We start from the raw sequence: 27,293 nt of genomic DNA, 5'->3' as shown, positions 1-27,293 counted from the left end.
CTATGAGATACTCAGCAGATTGTTTTCAAGTTCTATTATGTAGTTCACTTTTTCAAATGACACAACTCCATTCGTTAAAGTTCCTTGACCATCTATCCTGCCACCCTGATTCCCAGCAAATCCCACATATCCTCCGTTGATAGATTTGACGTCATAGAGTAATGCTAGCATTCCGGTCATGTTCCTTGAAGCTCCGCTGTCCATGATCCACTTTGAGATTATTGAACTCGGCAGCCCCTACATACATTAAAGAAATTTATTCAAACAATGAGACCCATAATTTCTTTACACTTGGAACACTACCAAATGTAGGATCGTTTTCGGACCCGAATGAGTCGATCAGAGGCGTTCTACACAATATGAAAGGCGGAAACAGACATATTGTGTGTGATTCAGTTAGAATATCACTTTTAACTGTCTTTCTATTGATCTGGTAACAATTACAAGTCTGTAGACACTTCGACAGAGCTTCACCGTCGGAAAACCTCAACCTAATTCCGTCCCAACTAAAACGAGATTAGCCCTATAATTCCGTTTGAACATGCTCAAACGGAATAACAACTCACACGGAATTAGACATCTCACACGAAATTTACATTACAAACGGAAACACTTGTTAATTCCGTGCGGAATTACAATTTGACTCTTCAAGCAGAATTAGCACCCCATTCAAGCGGAATCAACTTGTTGACTTGATTTCTTGATCTTCGTGTCCTGAGCAATGCAAGATTCGATACAAGATGAAGTCGACAGACGCATGCACTAACAGACTCCCCCTCGAATGTTGACGAGTCTTAAGTGTCGAGTCTTCAACATCTTCAGTCTTTAGCAGTCTTCGGGCTCTTCTTTGAAGTATCTTACATTGTAAAGCATCCTCAAATCTTCTCTCTTCTCTATCAACACCAGCAGACTCCCCTCGAACAAATAATCTCCCCCTTGAATGTTGAATCTTTAACGGATCAGGATCTCAATCTGGCTCTCAAGCTTTCTAATTCTTTTGATCAGATCTCTTGATTCCTTAAGTTCATCAGTAGCTTGCGTGAATACAGGCTTCCAAAATCATAACCTGGCTCATTAGCATCTACAGACTCCCCCTTTCGATAAGCTGGGATCGCAGTCTGGCTTTCATAGGTTCAAGATCGTGACCTGGCTCATACTTTGCTCAGGATCGAAACCTGGCTTTCTCTATTCACAGAACCCTCAGGAATCGGACCCTGGCTCAACTCAGATTTCGTACCTGCACAATCTCTACCACACAATAAATTTCAAAAATTTAAAATTTGTCAAAAATACAATCTGCTTAACACTTGAAGAAACAATGATCAATCAAAGAATGATTTTTCATTTGAAAAACTTCTGATAACCACATGCAGACAAAATCCTTAAACATTTTTAGATTCATCCAACTCCCCTTTAAATTGATCATCATGTTTAGCACTCGGAATTTTGAAAATCAGCCTTTCAACACCAGTTGTCAAAACTCTTTTTGGATATTTCAAAAACATTATGCTAAAACACTCTTAAAATATTTTTGGATTTTTGAATACAATGAAATGCAGTAAAGAAATATTTACACTCTAGGTCTATATTGTCTGTAAATATTTATGTGAGTTTGTGTTAGAGGATCATATCAGTTTATGAGACAAGTCACTAACACCGTTAAGCTTTAGACAGTTTAAGTTCTAAACAATTCACCTAGATTGTCAGTATACTGATTCAATTAAATTTTTACACAAAGTTCAACTATATCGAGATACGAGATTAGTGTCTTAAGCACTTAAACCTATTCGCGTGTCCCACCACTTGAATATACTCCCGTATCCAGATCCTAATATTCAGTCTTACAGGTGAGTATACCTAGATGATATCTGTTAAAGGGTTAAATGCAAAACCGTGAGAGCTCAAGTCAGAACTTCCGTTCAGCAGAGAGATGATGGCTCGACTTTTGGTGTGTTCCCTTTAGAGAATCTTTTCTTCAACAACACATGATTAGCATTTTTCAACGTTTCATCGTTTTTTGTACTGAGGGCGATGCCATATTTGTGACACCAGGGTCACTGCGACCATCAAACAAATACCAAGCCGATGAAATATTGTATTTCATACTTGGGATCTTGTATAAATATGTGTATCTTTTGCACATATCAATTCTTGTTCAATTTCAAACTCTACATCGCTTTCTAGAGAATTATACGCAAACTGGTGCGTAAACGTACTCAGTTTAATGCGACAAATACTCCGGAACATCAACATATACTTAACATACCTTAAATAACCTTTACATAACTTAGAAATAAGTTTTGAAGGCTTTGGTATGGCAAAAACAAGTTAATTCGCTTACAGGGACTAAACTTGACAAACTGCGAAAGTATGCCAATTAGAACTGTAACAAACATTCCGGAATATGTCCATAAGTTAAACATACCATAAATATCCTTTACATAGCTTAGAAATAGGCTTTGAAGGGTTTGGTATGCTAAAACAAACTTTTGGATCATTCAGGGACTAAAAGTGTCAAAAAGTGCATAAGTTTGCACTTTCGCGCATAACTTACGTTCTGAATACATCCGGACATCCAAAAATTTATGTAAGCATCCTTATATTATGCCTTAGTGTTTGGCATGAGAAAAATTCGTTCGTCGCGTCATTTGGATCGTCTTTCGCGCTTATGCGCATTCCGTCGTAATTAACCGAACATCGCGATCGTACGGCGAAACAAACCAACATCCGACATATTTTTGAGCATGTTTCATGTCCACAATGTTTAGGCATCATTTTAGGGCCTTAAAGCTGGCTTTACGGGCCTTAGAAGTGTCGGAAATGACTTAAATACGCAACAGGGACCAAAACTGCCATTTCAGAAAGTATGTGCAGATCAGACAGGCCCAGGCGGCCCGCCTGAGTTTATGTATATCCTGATGCGGGTCGCATGGCCCCTTCAGTAACAAAAATTTTGTCTTTCTTGCAAATTTGGCCCTTCAAACACACCAAAGGGCAATGCCCTTTCACCATTTCAGGACCTAAGGGTCATTTTGAGCCACCACAACTTTCTGACAAGCGTACGCTTAAGATCGTGGCACGAAATTCAAGAAACGATCCTAACGGCTTTACTTTTCCTATAAATACCCCCCCCCTTTGAGTAAAACCCACAAAAATCTGATTAAGAGCTCAAAGTTGGAACCTTTGTTTCATACCTGAGCAATTTTGATCTAGATTAGCATTTGGGGACCCTCCGTAAGTATTCTTTCGTTCTTTTATTCGCTTTTCGAGTCCGAAAGTCAACGTTTTGTTGACTTTCTGCATTGACCAGCCTATGGTCAACGCGAAGTTCATTAGAACTTCATAACGTGAGCGTGATCACGATGGTTATAGTCCGTAGTGACTATACCTACTGATTACCACGTTATCTTGGCTCAGTGACGAGTCGTAGTTTCGGCCAAAATGCGCATTCTTGTGTATTTTGTAACCAAACTACTCATGAGCATCAAAGCCATTTGTTTTGATGCCAAACCTGTTTTCTAAACTTAGTTAAGCATGCTCTAACATGCTTAGCTCGTCACTTTTAGTTTAGTGCATATATAGGGTCGTAAGGTAAGCGATCTAAACCATCGCTTATACTTTCGAACTCGACCCATTTGGTCGATCATTAGGATCCAACCAAACACATTAGGTGACCATAGCTATAACCTTCCGAGGTTATGCCTTGTGGTCACGAGGTTAGGCGTTCCAAACGCGTTCTACGTGAACGACGCGTAAAGGTAGCATAAGCTACCTAAACGGGTCGTAATGGGCCATAAGCACTTAGGTTAGGTTTCATTTTAGTATGTAGGTTTTGTTAAACCATATTACACGAGTCTCCATACTCGTTTGGTTTACGAACCCGCATACTATCCGATCCTTCCGAATTTGGTCCGGTATATTAATATAGCTACCTATTAGGTGCCGTTTGATATTTCGTGATCTCTAGCATTGTGTGATTATTACACAAGGACTTCTAAGCAATCTCAGGTGAGTACATTAAACCCCTCTTTTACTGTTTTCCAAACTGTTTTGGGGTGAAACACATGTGCCTACTTGTTACTTTCATGCTTTCCCGTTTTCACATTCATATACTTGCTATGTTCATTAGTACATTATAGTACATGATTTCATTACATTTCATGCTATGTATGCCCATTATGTGCATACTTAGTACATTGTTTCAAATTTCATTTTCATGCTATGTATGCCCATTGTGGGCATACTTAGTACAAATTGTTTACATCACATGCTTTCATTTTGGTATGACATTTGGTTTGTTTAACATGGAACAATACATTCATTAACAATAGCTACGCCGTTCGTTAGTAGGTAGTGGTACCATAGGAATTGACAACTCCCGTTCCTGAAATCCTGGGTTATTTGGATTGGAAGGAATGACCGAATTCGATATACATAACTTAGATAAACCTTTAAATCGTTTAAGGGTTTATCGCCACAGTCTCAAGGCTTGGATGTATGCATTTTCACAATACCGCATAAATGTTTATATCAGTAGAGCATGCATTGTTCCACAAAACATAACGTTGATTTAAACCATGTTTTACTTCAACACCTTGTTTTGTGCATTTTACATATGGTTTAGTTGATACATCTCACTTACCATACAAGATATATTTTGGGTACACATTACATGATCTACATTGAACATAAACATTTTGACATTGATATACATACTTGGTGGTTTACATTGAACATAGACATTTCGATATGGTTTACACAATAACACTTGACAATTGATTTATACATGAACAATTTACCTGGTGGTTGGTTTGGGCAAATGGTTTGAGTAACGTGGCGTATGTAATATGGTACAAACATGGTGGATACGCCGCTGGTACTTCTTATATATAAATGCTTGTATAATATTACATATCTTCGCGTTATCTAAATCATTTCAGTTTGGATATATTACGTTTTACAAAAATAACATATTCCTCACCAGACATTGTTTTTACAAACAACTATATTATGCAAACTCATTTTACTAGGTTATTCATTTAACCTTACATTTAATTATACATATCACCTGATCTCATCGTTTTTCAAATGATTTACAAGACGAAGCAAATTACAAGGTTCATGACTAAACATTTTCTCAAACACAAGTCATGAATTCCGTTTTCACAAAACCTATGTATCTCACATGCATTTTTATGCTGACGTACCTATTTTCACATGTGTTTTCAGGAGATGATGCATAGGACTTATCAAGATATACTTAGGCGGACATGTGCCTTAGTGACTTAAAACGAGACAAGAACTAGTTAAATTATGTTATGTACTCTTTGGTCCTTGTTTAATACAATGTAAACTTTCATGTTTGATTAATAAAACGAAACTTCAATTGCCATGGATTTGAAACAATTGATTCTGTTACAACACTCCCCGATGTTTCCGCCACGTTTTATATGTTCTACGTGGTCGGGGTGTGACAGACAAGTTGGTATCAGAGCTCATGGTTATAGGGAATTAGGTTATTAGTAATACTTTGACCTAGGCTATAACCTTTCTAGGACCCTAACGCGAGTTTACTTTCGTTTAGTCATAAAACAATACTGTGACCTATCCTTAGGCGACAACCACAACAAGAACATAAAATTCGAAACCGCTTTGAAAACTAATCATCTGTTCTAGGATGATTGATTACTAGGTTTTGAACCCTCTATTGTAAGGTTTTGAACTCTCTATTATATGGTTTTGAACCCCTTTGAGTTTTCAAAACCTCGTCAAGGTTTTGGGTTTTAAATAATGTGAACACGTGCAAACTGGAAGGGTGAATGCCTGTATTCCGGGTTTTCTGTCTAGGCAAGCACTTCGTATACATCTCATCAGACGCGAGACCAGTTGTGCTTACCTGGGAATTCTTGGGATGAGTGTTCACTTATAGGCGAGCATATCTTCGCGATACATTATTTTTGACACATTTACTTTGATTTGTCACCATCTCATTTGTTTGCCTTAGGTAACAAACAAATGATCACAATTTTCATTCGTTACCATTCTGTATTGATTATCCAATAACCTTTCACTTGTTTCTTCCTATATCTTTTATTTTCTTCTAGAATGTCTATTCCTCTCAGCACTGGTCAAATGTCCGAGCGAACAACCAAATTTGCCCGGCAAATAGGCGAAGTGATTCAGAAGACTGTGGATTTAGGCATTGCCATGGCTCGTCTCAACAATGAAGCCTCTCGTCTCAAAAATGAAGCCTCTCGTCTTGACAACGAAGCCACTCAAGAGCCACCAAAGGAAGCAGAAGTCAAGCCAGCACCAAAATCAAGGAAGCGTAAGGCTTCAAGGAAACCCGCAACGGTTACACCTAATCAAGCGGGACCTAGCCATGTGGCAAGGCCACCAGCTAGGAAGCCATACATAGGAACTGCCCCTTTGTGCAAACGATGCAACCGTCATCATTCAAACCTCATACCCTGTTCCAAATGTACCTACTGTGGACGGAGGGGACGTTTGGTCAACACATGCCGCTTTGCTATCCAAAACAAAGCTGCTATAAACCTTGCTGCTACCCAACTCCAAGTCAACCCTACTCAAGCTCGCTTTCCGCCTGGAACGTGCTACAACTGTGGCGAGACAAGCCATTTCAGGAACAAATGCCCAAAGCTTGCTAATGCAAATCCAACCCTTGGATGAGCATTCGGCTAAACAAAGGATGATGCTGTCTTATGCCCTTGTTTCTTTTGTTTTCGTGTATTGTGAAACAATATGTCTCGTTCATAAATAAAAGTTGTTGTTCGCAATCCTGATATACAAGTATAATTACATGTGTTTATGGCATTTCCCTATAATACCTGTATTAAGGAACTATGTTCCTTACAAACTACTCTTGTGATTCTCTCTTTCAAATGATCGTTCATGATTCCCTCGAAAATTTTAAGTACTCATTTCACTCTAAGAAACAAAGTACAGAAAATAAAGTGACATTATGAGTAATCATGCTTCTGCGTACCTTTGAATCCTTGGTTAGATAACTAAGGGTATTTTCAAATCTCGTACCCATTACGTTTTGATTTTTCAACATACACAGTGCAAGTATTTCAAAAACAATCTTCATGATCTCAAAACATTTCATATAGTCTGAAAACAATAATTAACACAGTACATTTTCTTATCAAGTGCATGATTTCGAAAAGCATCATTCATGTCTTTCAAAAAAAAAAAAAAAAAAAAAAAAAAGAAAACCCTTATACATAATTTCAAAATTCATCTCGCATGATTTTAAAACATTTTTTACTTACCTAGTACACCTACTTTATAATTTGAAATGTATTATATATAAGGTTTCAAAAACATTGAACACATTTTTTTAGAACCTCATGCATAGTTTTCAAAAATATTTTCCTCATACATTGACTTAGCCTTCAAATTCCACTTCATATGTCGCCTTGACATAGCTAGCATCTCAACTTCATAAGCATTTTACTCCATTTTTTGAATTAAGCACGTCCAATGCAAGGTTTCAAAACAGGTTTCAAAACATCTTCAACTTCTAAAATCCATATGGGATCTTTTTATCTTCACATTTAGACCCTTATGGATGATTATCTTTCAAACCAGAGTCCTTGATTGGATTCCTTATGTACCTAAATTCAAACATTTCGGTTCCTTATAATCGAAATCGAATTTTTCTTTTAAAAAAATCTTTCTATCTTTATAGTTAGATTCTTGATAATGATTAAAGTACCAAATGAAATCCACGAGATGGATTCCTAGTGTGCTTTAAATACATGCGCTCTGTAGCAAAACAAATTAACAAATTAAAGATCTAGATAAACAATCCTTGTGGTTATATGACTATGTGTTTATGCATCTTGTGTTTTCTTTTATACATTTTGTGTTTTTATACTCTGGGTATTAGTTATCCAAATCCTCGTAGAATCTTTCATATCTTTATATGAGGGATTTGTAGTAGGATATTCAAAAAGGTACTACCTTAAATCCTTAATGGGCTTCTATGTAATAAGTTAAGACCCTTGGATTATATAGTACCACTCCATGATTCATAAGAGACCCTTTTTAGTGGTCTAGTCAAAAAGATTGATTCACAATTTGGTTAAAGAATGACATCTAGTGATATAGCTGAACAGACTCCTTGATAGTCTATTTAGATCATTTATTGATTTAATTAAAAGGACTCTATGGCGGTCTAGTCACACTAATCACAGGGTTTATTCATTTGGTTTTCCCCTACACATTATAAAATAGACTAAGTGAACCATGCAAGGAATTGTGTAATTATGGACGCGTACATAATTATGAAATTTGGTGCACAGAAACCCAGTAAGATTTATTATGTGTAAGAGCCGACAGTAACAACAATAACAAAATGAGAACGATGTGATGGAGGTACGGTGGACGCACCAATGACGCTTCATATACTTGTATATAAGTATCCCTCTTACATTGCAAGCATGATGTTATTAAAGTTACTAGAAGCTCAGAACCCTAACCAATGTTGTTCGATCTTTTCAAACTTCATGTTTTAAACTCTCACAAGTTTCCTCTGATTAAATTTCGGGACGAAATTTCCTAAAGTAGGGGAGACTGTGACACCTGGGTCACTGCGACCATCAAACAGATACCAAGCCGATGAAATATTGTATTTCATACTTGGAATCTTGTATAAATATGTGTATCTTTTGCACATATCAATTCTTGTTCAATTTCAAACTCTACATCGCTTTCTGGAGAATTATGCGCAAACTGGTGCATAAACGTACTCAGTTTAATGCGACAAATACTCCGGAACATCAACATATACTTAACATACCTGAAATAACTTTTACATAACTTAGAAATAAGTTTTGAAGGCTTTGGTATGGCAAAAACAAGTTAATTTGCTTACAGGGACTAAACTTGACAAACTGCGAAAGGATGCCAATTTGAACTGTAACAAACATTCCGGAACATGTCCATAAGTAAAAGTACCATAAATATCCTTTACATAGCTTAGAAATAGGCTTTGAAGGGTTTGGTATGCTAAAACAAACTTTTGGATCATTCAGGGACTAAAAGTGTCAAAAAGTGCATAAGTTTGCATTTTCGCGCATAACTTACGTTCTGAATACATCTGGACATCCAAAAATTTATGTAAGCATCCTCATATTATGCCTTAGTGTTTGGCATGAGAAAAATCCGTTCGTCGCGTCATTTGGATCGTCTTTTGCGCTTATGCGCATTCCGTCGTAATTAACCGAACATCGCGATCGTACGGCCAAACGAACCAACATCCGACATATTTTTGAGCGTGTTTCATGTCCACAATGTTTAGGCATCATTTTAGGGCCTTAAAGTTGGCTTTACGGGCCTTAGAAGTGTCGGACATGGCTTAAATACGCAATAGGGACCAAAACTGCTATTTCGGAAAGTATGTGCAGATCAGACAGGCCCAGGCGGCCCGCCTGAGTTTGTGCATATCCTTATGCGGGACGCATGGCCCCTTCAGTAACAAAAATTTTGTCTTTCTTGCAAATTTGGCCCTTCAAACACACCAAAGGGCAATGCCCTTTCACCATTTCAGGACCTAATGGTCATTTTGAGCCACCACAACTTTGTGACAAGTGTACGCTTAAGATCGTGGCATGAAATTCAAGAAACGATCCTAATGGCTTTACTTTTCCTATAAATACCCCCCCCCTTTTGAGTAAAACCCACAAAAATCTGATCAAGAGCTCTAAGTTGGAACCTTTGTTTCATACCTGAGCCATTTTGATCTAGATTAGCATTCGGGGACCCTCCGTAAGTATTCTTTCGTTGTTTTATTCGCTTTTCGAGTCCGAAAGTCAACGTTTTGTTGACTTTCTGCATTAACCAGCCTATGGTCAACGCGAAGTTCATTAGAACTTCATAACGTGAGCGTGATCACGATGGTTATAGTCCATAATGACTATACCTACTGATTACCACGTTATCTAGGCTCAGTGACGAGTCGTAGTTTCGGCCAAAATGCGCATTCTTGTGTATTTTGTAACCAAACTACTCATGAGCATCAAAGCTGTTAGTTTTGATGCCAAACCTGTTTTCTAAACTTAGTTAAGCATGTTCTAACATGCTTAGCTCGTCACTTTTATTTTAGTGCATATATAGGGTCGTAAGGTAAGCGATCTAAACCATCGCTTATACTTTCGAACCCGACCCATTTGATCGATCATTAGGATCCGACCAAACACATTAGGTGACCATAGCTATAACCTTTCGAGGTTATGCCTTGTGGTCACGAGGTTAGGCGTTCCAAACGCGTTCTACGCGAACGACGCGTAAAGGTAGCATAAGCTACCTAAACGGGTCGTAATGGGCCGTAAACACTTAGGTTAGGTTTCATTTTAGTATGTAGGTTTTGTTAAACCATATTACACGAGTCTCCATACTCGTTTGGTTTACGAACCCGCATACTATCCCATCCTTCCGAATTTGGTCCGGTATATTAATATAGCTACCTATTAGGTGCCGTTTGATATTCCGTGATCTCTAGCATTGTGTGATTATTACACAAGGACTTCTAAGCAATCTCAGGTGAGTACATTGAACCCCTCTTTTACTGTTTTCCAAACTGTTTTGGGGTGAAACACATGTGCCTACTTGTTACTTTCATGCTTTCCCGTTTTCACATTCATATACTTTCTATGTTCATTAGTACATTATAGTACATGATTTCATTACATTTCATGCTATGTATGCCCATTATGTGCATACTTAGTACATTGTTTCACATTTCATTTTCATGCTATGTATGCCCATTGTGGGCATACTTAGTACAAATTGTTTACATCACATGCTTTCATTTTGGTATGACATTTGGTTTGTTTAACATGGAACAATACATTCATTAACAATAGATACGCCGTTCGTTAGTAGGTAGTGGTACCATAGGAATTGACAACTCCCGTTCCTGAAATCCTGGGTTATTTGGATTGGAAGGAATGACCGAATTCGATATACATAACTTAGATAAACCTTTAAATCGTTTAAGGGTTTATCGCCACAGTCTCAAGGCTTGGATGTATGCATTTTCACAATACCGCATAAATGTTTATATCAGTAGAGCATGCATTGTTCCACAAAACATAACGTTGATTTAAACCATGTTTTACTTCAACACCTTGTTTTGTGCATTTTACATATGGTTTAGTTGATACATCTCACTTACCATACAAGATATATTTTAGGTACACATTACATGATCTACATTGAACATAAACATTTTGACATTGATATACATACTTGGTGGTTTACATTGAACATAGACATTTCGATATGGTTTACACAATAACACTTGACAATTGATTTATACATGAACAATTTACCTGGTGGTTGGTTTGGGCAAATGGTTTGAGTAACGTGGCGTATGTAATATGGTACAAACATGGTGGATACGCCGCTGGTACTTCTTATATATAAATGCTTGTATAATATTACATATCTTCGCGTTATCTAAATCATTTCAGTTTGGACATATTACGTTTTACAAAAATAACATATTCCTCACCAGACATTGTTTTTACAAACAACTATATTATGCAAACTCATTTTACTAGGTTATTCATTTAACCTTACATTTAATTATACATATCACCTGATCTCATCGTTTTTCAAATGATTTACAAGACGAAGCAAATTACAAGGTTCATGACTAAACATTTTCTCAAACACAAGTCATGAATTCCGTTTTCACAAAACCTATGTATCTCACAGGCATTTTTATGCTGACGTACCTATTTTCACATGTGTTTTCAGGAGATGATGCATAGGACTTATCAAGATATACTTAGGCGGACCTGTGCCTTAGTGACTTAAAACGAGACAAGAACTAGTTAAATTATGTTATGTACTCTTTGGTCCTTGTTTAATACAATGTAAACTTTCATGTTTGATTAATAAAAGGAAACTTCAATTGCCATGGATTTGAAACAATTGATTCTGTTACAACACTCCCCGATGTTTCCGCCACGTTTTATATGTTCTACGTGGTCGGGGTGTGACAATATTTCAAGCAAATGCAAAGTATTATACGGGGACTAGGCCATTGCTTCTACAAAATCAGAAGTCCCGGGATAATACCCCGGATATCACTGAGTATAAAACCTAGTATCTCAGAAAGAGGGACCTTTCAAACAAGATTTCGGGGATTACCCATATATCCAAGAAATGTTCCCCACCAGATAAGCAAGTTTGAAATTTATGTTTATATCTCGACCATAAACTACGAAATGTGTAAAAACCTACTGGCACATCCATAGTGAGATTATTTATCACATTTTTAACTTTCCATTTCTTTAGCGTGTTGTGATAGTCCACTGATGTACTATCATTTCCTCTTTTCTCAACAAAACTCATTTTTGATTTTATCATGTTTTTGAATTTTTCAAATTTTCTAATGTTTTTGGATTTTCTAAAATTTTTACTCCCCCTAAAATGCAAACACATATAAAGAAATTTGAAAACAAACTATACAAGAAAATTGACAACTGTTGTGAATTGCTTCAATTCGCCATCCACTTGGCATAAACAATCAGAACTCCCCCTTTCAACAAACTATTTTCCCATTATGATTTCAAAACACTTAAGCTTGTTTTAATCAAAATGGTTTTTCCGGAAAATAAGTTTAGTTGATTTTACCACTTGTAGGGAACGGGGTTTATCTCATCACATTGTTTATCATCCACTTTTAAATTCACCAACCAAACATACCATTTGTAGAAAATCAAGTACAATTTAATGTCCCTGATTTACCACTTGTAGGTCAAATCAACTACCATTTTTAGGTATGCACAATCAAACTTAATACAAAGAATGATGCCGATTCCTGCTCCACTCTTACCAACCTGGGAGCTCCGGCAAGTCAGGTTTTTAATCAAAGAATATATCCACCCAAGCCTGACCAGCCTTGGGTGTTACTGAGTTACCAACACTTAGTTTCTTACCTCCCATTTTCTTTTCATAGAACTCTTTAACCCCTTTGACTTTTTTGTCAATCATTTTTCCAAAAATATGTTTCACTTTGGGGTTAAAGGCCTTTTCACATCAAATTCTTTCTTTTCAGAGAAGAATTGATTTGAAATCTCAACTTTTCCAATTTTCTTCTTAAAATTTTCAGCCCTCAATGGTGGAAAATGTGACAACTCGAGTTTCTGACTTTCACTTTCGCATTAAATGCGCGTTGACTTTGACTGTTTAGTTGTTTGGATTGTGGACTTGAAATTGTACGCGTTGTATTTTAATGAAACGTATTGTAGTTTTGCCTAAATGTGATTACTTGCTGTGGTAGAAAATAATATTAGAATTATTATTAAAACACTTAGTCTAGATCACGAAACATGATATACAGATCGAAGGATCACGAAAGATAACCTTAGGTTCGAAGGATCTCGAAACATACCCTTCGAGCAAAGATAGGATCCTTCGACATCTTTCGGCCAGAAGGATCACGAAACATATCCTTCGACATCTTTCGGCCCAGTCCTTCTAGTGGGCTTGGCCCATTCCTGTGATACGTTTATAATTGAGAATGCATGTAAATCGGTGGTTATTTTCTAAAAACCCTAGAGCACCTCTACTTGTGACGGCAACCACGTACTTACGGAGACTTCTTGTTAATCAATTCTCTTGCCTTCTATTCTGGTTAGTGTTTAAAGTGTATATGATTTCATGATTTATAAATTGTCTTGCAATATATTGTTAGTATGTTAACCGGATATGTATGTTAGTATTGCAATATGTTGTTTGTATGTTAACCGGATAGGCATGTTAATCGGATATGGATGTTAATCGGATTGTTCATATTGTAATCGGTTGGTATGTATGTTTTGGAAAATATTTATGTTAATCGGATTGTTACGCCATGGGTTCGAGTATTGATCTTGAATAGTTATGAACTTGTCGTGTTTTAAGTTAACCTGATTGAATGTAAATAGGTTGTGTTCATGTATGGTTCGATTAGGGTTCTTGAGAAACAATTGAAATCTGCCTGTTTGATCGATGACGTACTGAAACTGTTAGGAATTGATAGTTGACCGAAAGATATTGTGTTGACCGAAAGATAGTTGTGTTGACCGAAAGATAGTGTGTTGACCGAAACATAATCTGTGTGTCGAAGGATAACTATGTCGAAACATAGCTGATGTGTCGAAAGATAACCATGAATCGTAAGATGATAACTGTGTATCGAAAGACGTGTCGAAACATAATTGTGATAGTTGTGATAATTGTTAGACCGAAGGATGAACAATGTATCGAAGGATGGGTAATGTGAATCGAATGATAGTTGATGATTAAGTGTGAAATAATACGTGTTGTGCCGATATGCAAACTGACTGTTATGTGAACATTAAATTGCATGCGTATCATTGTGAACATGAACTGATCTGTTATACGTGCATACAATAGGACGTGATTAATTACTTGTGAGTGCATAACCTAGCATACCGAGCAAACCAAGGTGAGTTCACACTCCTACTGAGGCATGGGATTCCCGGGTCGTGGGAATGGGTTAAAGGTTTCAATTGACTAATAACGTACAAACGCTTTTCCTAGACTATCACCTATCATAGTCCTCGGATGTCAGGACGGTTCCGTAGGTTGGGATAACACCTACGTGGTTCCGTAGGTTGGATAACACCTACGTGGTCATATGCCAATTACTATCCTCGATACAAAGGATACGCACGTAAAACCTACGTGTACGCATTACTTACTTCTTCCGTAGGTTGGGATAACACCTACGTGGTCATATTTTCAATTACCTCATACGCGCTACTGTTCTCGGACGAAGAACAGGGATATTACGAATAGTCTAGTGGTCACATAACATGGGAAGCCCCCACTTGAATAACTTACTATTGGCCCTGTAGAGCCACCCGTTACTTACTATTACGCATTTATTTACTGTGAACTCGCTCAACTAGTTTGTTGATCATTCTGTTACATGCCTTGCAGATCGTTAGGTACTTGGAGCTTGCACTGGAGAAGCGGGTCGTTGTGAACAGGGATCGTGTTTTCTACGTTGAACTATTATGACTTTTAAAGCTATTATCCATTGTTGGTTTATTTACTATGCTTCCGCTACACTTGGAAACTATGGTTATGTTTTTGAACACCTATCGTATTGAATGGATAGTTTACATTTATTTTACTTAATATTATTTACATGTTCAATATGATTGGTGGCTTGATCCTGGTCAGTCACGCTCCCAAGCGGTGATACTCCGCGTGTGGATTTTGGGGGTGTGACAGATTGGTATCAGAGCCATTGGTTATAGAGAACTTGGTTTTAATATGGAAAAACGTTTTTATTAAAACCAGACTATAACCAGAACAGTGCTCTCAACGATCCACAACGACGCTTCGCTCCACGTGCAAGACTCAACTTCCTAGGTAATAAGGTTTATGTTTATTGCCTACATGCTAGAATTTGCATAGAACTTTGCTCGTAGTATGCTTACATTACTTTGCTCACAACTTGTCATTGCATGAGAATACTTATGTGCTTACACTCTTCTGTCATCGCACTATTCGCGAACTTTTCTCACTTATGTTGCCTTGATGTGAAGATCAATGGCCGCACGAATTAACATGACTCAAGCCCAGCTAGAGGCTCTCATTGCTGCGGCAGTTGCAGCCGCCCAAGCAGGTAGTATACCCTGCAGTATAGACACTAGGATCTTTAGATCCTACATTAATTCTCGTACTTAACTTTGCCCTATTCGTACACAATAGGTCAACCCGCTCAGCAACAACCTGGGTGCACCTTCAAGAATTTCATGGATTGTCGTCCTAGCTCGTTCAGTGGCACGGAGGGAGCAGTTGGACTCCTCCACTGGTTTGAAAAGCTCGAGTCGGTTTTCGAAATGTGTGAATGCCCTGAGGCTCGCAGGGTGAAGTTCGCCACCAGCACACTTGAAGGGATTGCGCTCACTTGGTGGAACGCACAAGTGCAGATCTTAGGGTTGGCAGCTGCTAACGCCACACCCTGGAATGATTTCAAAGAACTGATCAAGAGGGAATACTGCACTAGAGAAGACATTCACAAGTTGGAGGACGAGTTGTATAACTTGAAAATGGTTGGTTCGGAAATCGAAGCTTACACCAAGAGATCAAATGAGTTGGCTGTGTTATGTCCAACTATGGTGGACCCTCCATACAAGCGTATTGAGTTGTATCTCAAAGGTTTGGCACCAGAAATACAGAGCCACGTTACCTCGGCTAACCTCAACAACATCCAGGAAATCCAGCGTCTCGCTCATCGCATCACCGATCAGGCAGTAGAACAGAATAAACTGCCTAAGCGTGTCAGTGCTACTGCTACCGCTACTGCTTCTACTACACTTGCTACTCCCAGTGAAAGTAAGAGAAAATGGGATGGGGATTCTAGCAAGGGGTCAGCTTCAGTACAGTCACAAGCTCAACAACGAAAGACAGACAGTTACCAGAGTCCCAGTCAGCACTCCTCAGGCAGCCACAGACAGGGAGGGTATCGAGGAAACCTTCCAAAGTGTAACACCTGCAACAAACATCACAGTGGCCAGTGTAATAAGGTTCGTTGTCAAAGATGCCTCAAGATGGGTCATGAGGCCAAAGATTGTAGAAGCGCTCGACCTGCGAACCAGAACCAGCAGCAGCTACCAGCACAGCAGAATCAGCAACAGGGCAACAAGGGGTGCTATAATTGTGGTGCTGAAGGTCACATCAAGAGACACTGCCCTCAGCTAAACAGGAACCAGAACAACAACAATCATAACAACAATCAGGGTAATGGTAACAACAACAACGGGGGAAACAACAACAACAACGGCAATGAAGCTCGTGGTCGTGCTTTTGTGTTGGGTCGAGGAGATGCAGTGAATGATCCCAATGTGGTTATGGGTAAGTTTCTTCTCGACGATATTTATGTTACTGTCTTATTTGATTCGGGTGCTGATACAAGTTATATGTCATTGAAAATGAGTAAATTATTAAAACGTACACCAACACCCCTAGACACCAAACACGTCGTAGAACTAGCAAATGGTAAAAGTGTAGAGGCCGCTCATGTAGTCAAGGGTTGTAGTATTGTTCTAGCGGGTCAGACTTTCTTGATTGATCTCATACCCATAGTTTTGGGTAGTTTCGACGTCGTCATCGGTATGGATTGGTTATCCCAACATCATGCGGAGATCTTATGCAAAGAAAAAGTTATTCGTATTCCTCGCTCCAGTCAAGAACCTCTCGAAGTACAAGGTGACAAGAGTGGTGCTGTGGTTGGCATCATCTCTTTCTTAAAGGCGCAGAAATGTTTACGAAAGGGACATACTGCCATTCTGGCACTTGTCACTGACGCGTCAGCAAAGGAAAAGAAGCTGGAGGATATACCAGTTGTGCGTGATTTTCCTCAAGTGTTTCCTGAAGACTTACCTGGTTTACCTCCTCATCGTCAAGTCGAGTTTCAGATTGAGTTAGCTCCTGGAGCAGCACCAATAGCCCGCGCACCGTATCGTTTAGCTCCAACCGAACTGGAAGAACTGTCGAAGCAGCTACAAGAGCTCTTGGAAAAGGGCTTTATTCGTCCAAGCTCTTCGCCTTGGGGAGCTCCAGTGTTATTTGTGAAGAAGAAAGACGGTACGTTCAGGATGTGCATCGACTACCGTGAACTCAATAAGGTGACGGTGAAGAACCGTTATCCTCTTCCGCGCATTGATGACCTATTCGACCAGTTGCAAGGGTCGTGTTACTATTCCAAGATTGATTTAAGGTCAGGGTATCATCAGCTGAGAGTCCGGGATGAGGACGTCTCCAAAACCGCTTTCAGAACTCGCTACGGTCATTACGAGTTTCTTGTCATGCCATTCGGGCTTACGAACGCGCCTGCAGTCTTCATGGATCTTATGAACAGGGTGTGCAAACCTTATCTTGACAAGTTCGTCATTGTTTTCATCGACGACATTTTGATCTACTCCAAGAGTCAGGAGGAGCACGAGCAGCACTTACGTCTTATCTTGGAACTCCTTCGGAAGGAACAGCTGTACGCAAAGTTTTCAAAATGTGACTTCTGGCTTCGTGAAGTCCACTTCTTAGGCCATGTGGTGAACAAGGATGGGATTCATGTCGATCCATCCAAGGTTGATTCGATCAGAAACTGGCCAGTACCACGTACACCGACAGAAATACGCCAATTCTTGGGTTTGGCAGGTTACTACAGGCGATTTATTAAAGACTTCTCCAAGATCGCGCAACCACTTACTATGTTAACACAGAAAGGTGTCGTTTACAGATGGGGTAGTACGCAAGAGACCGCTTTTCAGTACTTAAAGGATAGGCTTTGCAGCGCACCTATTCTCTCATTGCCAGAGGGCACGGATGACTTCGTGGTTTATTGTGACGCATCGATACAGGGGCTTGGTTGTGTATTGATGCAGCGGGATAAAGTTATTGCCTACGCTTCGCGGCAACTCAAGGTTCATGAACGGAACTACACGACGCACGATTTAGAGCTGGGAGCTGTTGTTTTCGCGCTTAAGATATGGCGACACTACCTGTACGGTACCAGGTGCACGATTTACACCGATCACAGGAGTCTCGAGCATATTCTTAAGCAAAAGGATTTGAATATGCGTCAACGGAGATGGGTTGAACTTCTAAACGACTATGAATGCGCCATCAAGTATCATCCAGGCAAGGCCAATGTTGTGGCTGATGCCCTCAGTCGGAAAGACACTCTACCTAAGCGTGTGCGAGCGCTACAGCTTACTATTCAGTCCAGTCTTCCTGCACAGATACGAACTGCTCAGTTAGAAGCACTGAAACCCGAAAACGTCAAAGCTGAAGCCTTACGCGGCTCAAGGCAACGCATGGAACGAAAGGAAGACGGCGCTTACTATGTAACGGGGCGTATTTGGGTCCCACTTTATGGCGGTTTACGCGAACTTGTAATGGATGAAGCTCACAAGTCTCGCTATTCGGTACATCCAGGGTCGGATAAAATGTACCACGACATCAGCACTACTTATTGGTGGCCTAGTATGAAGGCTCACATCGCTACGTACGTTGGAAAATGCTTAACCTGTGCGAGAGTCAAGGTTGAATATCAGAAACCAGCTGGTCTACTTCAGCAGCCTAAGATACCACAGTGGAAATGGGAAGAAATTTCCATGGATTTCGTTACGGGCTTACCTAGATCCCAGCGTGGGAATGACACTATTTGGGTGATCGTTGATCGACTCACAAAGTCTGCTCACTTCTTGGCTATCAAAGAAACGGATAAGTTTTCTACCCTCGCAGACGTCTATCTTAAAGAAGTTGTTTCGAGGCACGGAGTGCCCACCTCTATCATTTCGGATCGCGATGCACGATTCACGTCAGAGCTTTGGCAAGCGATGCACAAATCCTTCGGCTCACGATTAGACATGAGCACAGCATATCACCCTCAGACAGATGGGCAGTCTGAGCGAACTATCCAAACTCTAGAAGACATGCTTCGAGCGTGTGTCATCGATTTCGGCAACGGCTGGGAAAAACACCTCCCTTTGGTGGAGTTCTCATACAATAACAGCTATCATACCAGCATTCAAGCCGCTCCATTCGAGGCATTGTACGGACGTAAATGCCGGTCACCTCTCTGTTGGGCAGAGGTGGGGGATAGCCAGATTACGGGTCCAGAGATTGTAGTGGACGCCACAGAAAAGATTGCACAGATACGACAACGCATGGCGGCAGCACGCGACCGTCAGAAAGCCTACGCGGACAAGCGTAGAAAGCCTTTGGAATTTGAGGTCGGAGACCGGGTTTTATTGAAAGTTTCACCCTGGAAGGGTGTGGTTCGATTTGGTAAACGAGGCAAACTGAATCCGCGGTACGTCGGACCATTCGAAATCTTAGAAAAGATTGGCAAAGTAGCCTACAGATTAAACCTACCAGCTGAACTCGGTGCAGTTCACAATGTATTTCACGTGTCGAATCTGAAGAAATGCCTATCAGATGAGACCCTTATAGTTCCTTTTAAGGAACTCACTATCGACGAGCGGTTGCAGTTCGTCGAGGAACGAGTTGAAATCACGGACCGGGATGTTAAGGTCCTCAAACACAAGAGAATCCCTCTTGTTCGAGTTCGTTGGAACTCCCAGCGTGGCCCAGAGTATACCTGGGAACGCGAAGACCAGATGAAAGAAAAGTACCCCCAGCTATTCGAAACCAATGCATCCACTTCTGAGGCTGAAGCTACTACTACTGAATTTCGGGACGAAATTCCAAATCAACGGGGGGATGATGTGACACCCCAGGAAAACCAGTGAACGATGTAACTTACCTAGCTTCCTCAGTGAGTGCGTACCAAATTTCGGGACGAAATTTCTTTTAAGTTGGGGATAATGTGACAACTCGAGTTTCTGACTTTCACTTTCGCATTAAATGCGCGTTGACTTTGACTGTTTAGTTGTTTGGATTGTAGACTTGAAATTGTACGCGTTGTATTTTAATGAAACGTATTGTAGTTTTGCCTAAATGTGATTACTTGCTGTGGTAGAAAATAATATTAGAATTATTATTAAAACACTTAGTCTAGATCACGAAACATGATATACAGATCGAAGGATCACGAAAGATAACCTTAGGTTCGAAGGATCTCGAAACATACCCTTCGAGCAAAGATAGGATCCTTCGACATCTTTCGGCCAGAAGGATCACGAAACATATCCTTCGACATCTTTCGGCCCAGTCCTTCTAGTGGGCTTGGCCCATTCCTGTGATACGTTTATAATTAAGAATGCATGTAAATCGGTGGTTATTTTCTAAAAACCCTAGAGCACCTCTACTTGTGACGGCAACCACGTACTTACGGAGACTTCTTGTTAATCAATTCTCTTGCCTTCTATTCTGGTTAGTGTTTAAAGTGTATATGATTTCATGATTTATAAATTGTCTTGCAATATATTGTTAGTATGTTAACCGGATATGTATGTTAGTATTGCAATATGTTGTTTGTATGTTAACCGGATAGGCATGTTAATCGGATATGGATGTTAATCGGATTGTTCATATTGTAATCGGTTGGTATGTATGTTTTGGAAAATATTTATGTTAATCGGATTGTTACGCCATGGGTTCGAGTATTGATCTTGATTAGTTATGAACTTGTCGTGTTTTAAGTTAACCTGATTGAATGTAAATAGGTTGTGTTCATGTATGGTTCGATTAGGGTTCTTGAGAAACAATTGAAATCTGCCTGTTTGATCGATGACGTACTGAAACTGTTAGGAATTGATAGTTGACCGAAAGATATTGTGTTGACCGAAAGATATTGTGTTGACCGAAAGATAGTTGTGTTGACCGAAAGATAGTGTGTTGACCGAAACATAATCTGTGTGTCGAAGGATAACTATGTCGAAACATAGCTGATGTGTCGAAAGATAACCATGAATCGTAAGATGATAACTGTGTATCGAAAGACGTGTCGAAACATAATTGTGATAGTTGTGATAATTGTTAGACCGAAGGATGAACAATGTATCGAAGGATGGGTAATGTGAATCGAATGATAGTTGATGATTAAGTGTGAAATAATACGTGTTGTGCCGATATGCAAACTGACTGTTATGTGAACATTAAATTGCATGTGTATCATTGTGAACATGAACTGATCTGTTATACGTGCATACAATAGGACGTGATTAATTACTTGTGAGTGCATAACCTAGCATACCGAGCAAACCAAGGTGAGTTCACACTCCTACTGAGGCATGGGATTCCCGGGTCGTGGGAATGGGTTAAAGGTTTCAATTGACTAATAACGTACAAACGCTTTTCCTAGACTATCACCTATCATAGTCCTCGGATGTCAGGACGGTTCCGTAGGTTGGGATAACACCTACGTGGTTCCGTAGGTTGGATAACACCTACGTGGTCATATGCCAATTACTATCCTCGATACAAAGGATACGCACGTAAAACCTACGTGTACGCATTACTTACTTCTTCCGTAGGTTGGGATAACACCTACGTGGTCATATTTTCAATTACCTCATACGCGCTACTGTTCTCGGACGAAGAACAGGGATATTACGAATAGTCTAGTGGTCACATAACATGGGAAGCCCCCACTTGAATAACTTACTATTGGCCCTGTAGAGCCACCCGTTACTTACTATTACGCATTTATTTACTGTGAACTCGCTCAACTAGTTTGTTGATCATTCTGTTACATGCCTTGCAGATCGTTAGGTACTTGGAGCTTGCACTGGAGAAGCGGGTCGTTGTGAACAGGGATCGTGTTTTCTACGTTGAACTATTATGACTTTTAAAGCTATTATCCATTGTTGGTTTATTTACTATGCTTCCGCTACACTTGGAAACTATGGTTATGTTTTTGAACACCTATCGTATTGAATGGATAGTTTACATTTATTTTACTTAATATTATTTACATGTTCAATATGATTGGTGGCTTGATCCTGGTCAGTCACGCTCCCAAGCGGTGATACTCCGCGTGTGGATTTTGGGGGTGTGACAGAAAATTTTCATCATCCATTACAAGAACTGATTCTTCACCTTTTTCTTCAACCTGTGGCTCATCTGCCTTTGTGGAATCAGATTCATCGCCAGAAGATAGCTCCTCTGATTTTGATGAATCAGAATCATTACTAGAACTATCACCAGATTTCTTAACAGCCCACTTTTAGTTGTCAAGTTTTGCACTTCTCTTGTAAAACCTGTTCGAACATTCACCAATTTCAAACTTTGAATTTATAAAAAGTTTAGTTCTCTCAATTGGTGGTTCAAACTCAATCACTTTCTCTTTCAGTTTAGAAACTCCCTGTTTGGTTGGTTTTGTCTGTGAACAGTTTATGGCAATATGACCACTTTTTCCACATTTAAAACATGTTCGAGTTTCCTTCTTCTGAACAATAGTCTGTATCTCTTCTTGCTTCTTTGCAAGGAATTCTCTGTTTAACTACTTTTTGAACAACTTTTCTTTCTCTTTCTCAGAAGATGTACCTGAAACAAATATCATTTTTGATTTAAAATCACGAACATATTTTTCATTTTTATGATTTTCTGGTGGAATAAATCCTAATCCTTTCTTTTTGAAATTACCGTTATGGTTTGGTTTCTTTCGATAACAAGAACCAGAACTGTAACCCTTTTTCTTGTTTTCTCTTTGTTGAACTCTTGAGGTGTATTTTTTAGGTTTATTAGTAAGATTTACATCTTTTATTTCAGAAATATTAATTTCTGTTAGTTTGAAAACCTTTTTAATCATTTCTGGTTTGACACCTCTTATTGGAAATTCCTCATCAGAATATAATTTGTCAGAATCATTTAAAGTGTAAGCGACTTTAAATGTTTCATCATTCAAATTAGATTTTGATAACAGGAATTCTTTATTGTAAACTCTTTTGCCTTGTTTTTCAGTTTGACTCGGAGTGCTGGACTCAGACTTTGACTCTGACATAGATTCCGACTTTGACTCCTCGGTTTCATCGTTATCTAACACATGATCCACCACTTTCTTCATGAATTGAGATTGTTGATTAGTGTCAGACGATGTGAACGTGATGTCAATGTTTTCTGGCAAATTAACTGTAAGCTTAGACTCCCACTGTAAGTTTGTTGCCTTTTGGACTCTTTCAGAATTTGGATTTCTGGGCAAATATCCATTTTCCAGCGGGGGTGGACACTTGTTATAACTGACACCTTGTTTCTTACCAGAATTCTTTTTGTCAGTCTTTTTCTTTGTGTCATTCTTCTTTTCTTTCTTCTTTTCAGGAGTCTTTCTTTCAGAAACCTTCTGTTCTTCAGTTACTTCATCATCCTCAAATGCCTTCATGCGTTCAACGGTTGGATAAATCCTGTCAATGACATAAGAAGTACATGAGTAACTTTTTAACAAACGATTAACTCTTTCAGTTTCAATCCTTTGAGTCTCCAATTTTTGTTCCAGAGCAGCACACATCTCGATGTAGTTGTTCACAACTTTTTGCTTTATCATGAATGCTCCTTGAAGTGTCTTCATTGCTGTTGCCTGTTCTTCACTTGTATCATTGTACATATTCATGGCTTTGTTCAGTACATCATAAGATTCTTTCAACCTGTTCATGTTGTGAATCAAAGTACTGTTTTGTTTCTTTACAGCTTCACAGTTTTCACAAATCACTGGACTCTTCTTTGCATCAGCTTCTTCATCAATTTTGAAAGCTGGAACTTCTTTCACTTTTCTTCTGACCACCAGAACATCTTCATCATCACTGCTAACTGGTGTTTTGACCTTTTTCTTTTTCTTTTTAGATTTTCCATCTTCACTATCACTTTCTGCCATCATTTTCAAATGCTTAGCCATTCTTTTAGCATAATACTCAGTACCATCATCACTATCTTCTTCAATTCGAGCAACAAAAGCTTTTTTATTTGAAATCTTGTTCGGATCATAATCATCCCAATTGAAGTTCTCCCAGCTAAACCCTTCTGGCAACTTTTCATCATCTTGATCTATCAATCATGCTTTTCCATCAGCTGAAACATATTTGTCCCAATTGAAACCTGTTGAAGCTGTTTGATCATCTTGATTCACCAGACAAGCTCTCTTTAAAGATTCTTCAATTACTTTCTACCATGTGCCACTTGTGGTTCTTGTTGTTGTTGAGCAACTTGATGATAGATGGCCTTCCGGTAGTAATCATTGTTGTTGAACGGATTTTGAGTTCCACTTGCTTCGCGATTAGTGCACTCCCTCTTGAAGTGTCCTTTTCCCTGCAACGAAAACAAGTAAATTTAGATTTATCAAAACCTAAAGTAGAAACATTAGCTTCACGTAAATCATCTCTTCCTGTGATCTGCTTAAATTTCTCAGCCCGTCTTAACTCACTCGCCAAACACCATTTAATATCCATCAATTCCATTTCTTCAGCATCGATCTGATCATAATCCTCTTTTGTAAGCATTGGATTCCCGATCTGACCTGCAACAAAACTTCGGTAAGACTTTAACACAGTCCCCAACAAAGACATATGGCTTTTGGCAAGTTCTTCAGAATATTCCTGATCATTTTCAAGATTCAATACAATGTTGCATTGAAGCTTCTTGCCATTCTTCGTTGTTGAAATGTTCGGATCAAATGATGGATATGATGAAAAACTTGTGTTACTGTTTGATCCTTTGGATGAACTTCCTGATGAACTCTTTGCATTGAAAGTAGTTTCAATCTTCGGTGATATGTATGTGGATTTGTCATTCAACCCTGCTTTATAATAAAGCCCAATGTCTTGCTCACCATCGAAATCTTTCATTCTCGAAATCTTTCTTTGCTCCATCTCTTGAGCTTCAATTTTTTCAATGAACTTGCTAAGTGTCAGATTGCTAAAACCTTTCTTGTTCCTTAGCATCATGAGATATGTGCCCCAAGCTTCATGTGGCAACGCATCTGCTAATTTTTCAATCAACTCCTCATTGTCTTTATTGATGCTCACCCTCCTCATGTTTACCAACAAATTGCAATATCTTTCGATTATCTGCTTTGTACTCTCATTTTTCAAACCACGAAATAGATCAAACTCTTTTTTCAGAAGCGATTTCTTGTTCTTGATCATTTCTTGACTTCCAACAAACTTAGATCTTAACGTTTTCCAGATCGAATATGCACTCCCATTATGTTGCAATAAGACAAAGATGTCTTCTTTCACAGCTTGTTGTAGAAGACTTAACATCATTTTTTCATTCTTGTATTTCTTTTTATCATCAACACTCATATCTTTAATAGCTATCTCCTCTTCGTCATCATTCGTCGGCTAACATATTTCGTCTCGACACATTCCCAAGCATCTAAATAATTTGCTTGAACCCAGTTTTCAAACCGTCCTTCCCAACCTTTATACTCCTCAATGTTCATGAGCTTAGGCGGTTTTTGCATCGTCCCTGTTTCATTTTCCAACATTGTCTGCTGAGTAACTGTGATCGGGGTACCAAAAGCTTTATAAAATTCCTCTTCCATAATTCGGATTTTCAAAAAATTTCTCAAATAGTCCTTTCAAACGAGATTAGATTTCGAACGAAATTACTCCAAACGAAATCACTTCCAAGCGAGATTACTTTCAAACGAGATTAACCTACACACTGACTTCAAACAGAATTAAAAGTTTCAAACAGAATCACCAAACGGAAATATACTTCCAAACGGAATTATAATTTCGTTTGAAATTTCAAGCGGAATTATGAATTCCGTGCGGAATTAGCAACAACTTCAAACGGAATTAACCAAATGAAGTAATTCCGTGCGGAATTATGGTCCAATTTCAAGCGAAATTATGATGATGTCAGCATTTCAGTTTCGATGTCCAAACGGAATTACTGATGTTATCAAATTTTGAATGAATTAAGGTCCATATCTTTCAAGGATTGATTAAAACACAATTGCGCTTATGATGTGAAAAATTCAGGCCATTTTAATCGTTAAAACTTGTTCAAATGAGAAAAGAAGGCGTAGAAGATAGAAAAACTAGATGAAATTAAGCTGAAATCTGCAGAACTCCTCCTCCTGAGCTCTGATACCACATGTAGGATCGTTTTCGGACCCGAATGAGTCGATCAGAGGCGTTCTACACAATATGAAAGGCGGAAACAGACATATTGTGTGTGATTCAGTTAGAATATCACTTTTAACTGTCTTTCTATTGATCTGGTAACAATTACAAGTCTGTAGACACTTCGACAAAGCTTCACCATCGGAAAACCTCGACCTAATTCCATCCCAACTAAAACGAGAATAACCCTATATATAGGCTGTCTAATTCCGTTTGAACATGCTCAAACGGAATAACAACTCACACGGAATTAGACATCTCACACGAAATTAACATTACAAACGGAAATACTTGTTAATTCCGTGCGGAATTACAATTTGACTCTTCAAGCGGAATTAGCACCCATTCAAGCGGAATTAACTTGTTAACTTGATTTCTTGATCTTCGTGTCCTGAGCAATGCAAGCCTTGATACAAGATGAAGTCGACAAACGCATGCACTAATACCAAACACAAGATCACAATCCACTTCAACTTTCGGAATGTTAAAAATGACATTTGGAACATCAGTTTTGGCTTTTGATTTTAACTCTTCTTTCTTAATCGGTGGAAACTCTTCATGTAGCTTATCAAGTTCAAATTCAAGTTTATCAACATCATCTTTAAAAACTTTTGGTTCAGTTTTCAAAACATTCTCCATCTTTTTCTCTTCAACTGATGATTTTGGTTTTGCCACCCATGATTGATTTTCAAAAACTTTCAT

General features: G+C 38.9%; 1 protein-coding gene across 1 annotated transcript; it reads right to left on the bottom strand.

Annotated features, from left to right (window-relative positions):
* Positions 1 to 27,293, bottom strand: LOC110901455. The gene is made up of 3 exons (XM_022148283.1): positions 27,038 to 27,293; positions 1,238 to 1,248; positions 1 to 237 (listed from the first exon to the last, which is right to left on the bottom strand). Exons 1-3 carry the CDS (start codon positions 27,291 to 27,293, stop codon positions 1 to 3), a joined length of 504 nt encoding a protein of 167 aa, XP_022003975.1.

Source organism: Helianthus annuus, chromosome 13 (genome assembly GCF_002127325.2).
Source record: "Helianthus annuus cultivar XRQ/B chromosome 13, HanXRQr2.0-SUNRISE, whole genome shotgun sequence".
Taxonomy (NCBI): domain Eukaryota; kingdom Viridiplantae; phylum Streptophyta; class Magnoliopsida; order Asterales; family Asteraceae; genus Helianthus; species Helianthus annuus.
The sequence above is the reverse complement of the archived record's forward strand: the minus strand, read 5'-3'. Positions and strand labels throughout refer to the sequence as shown.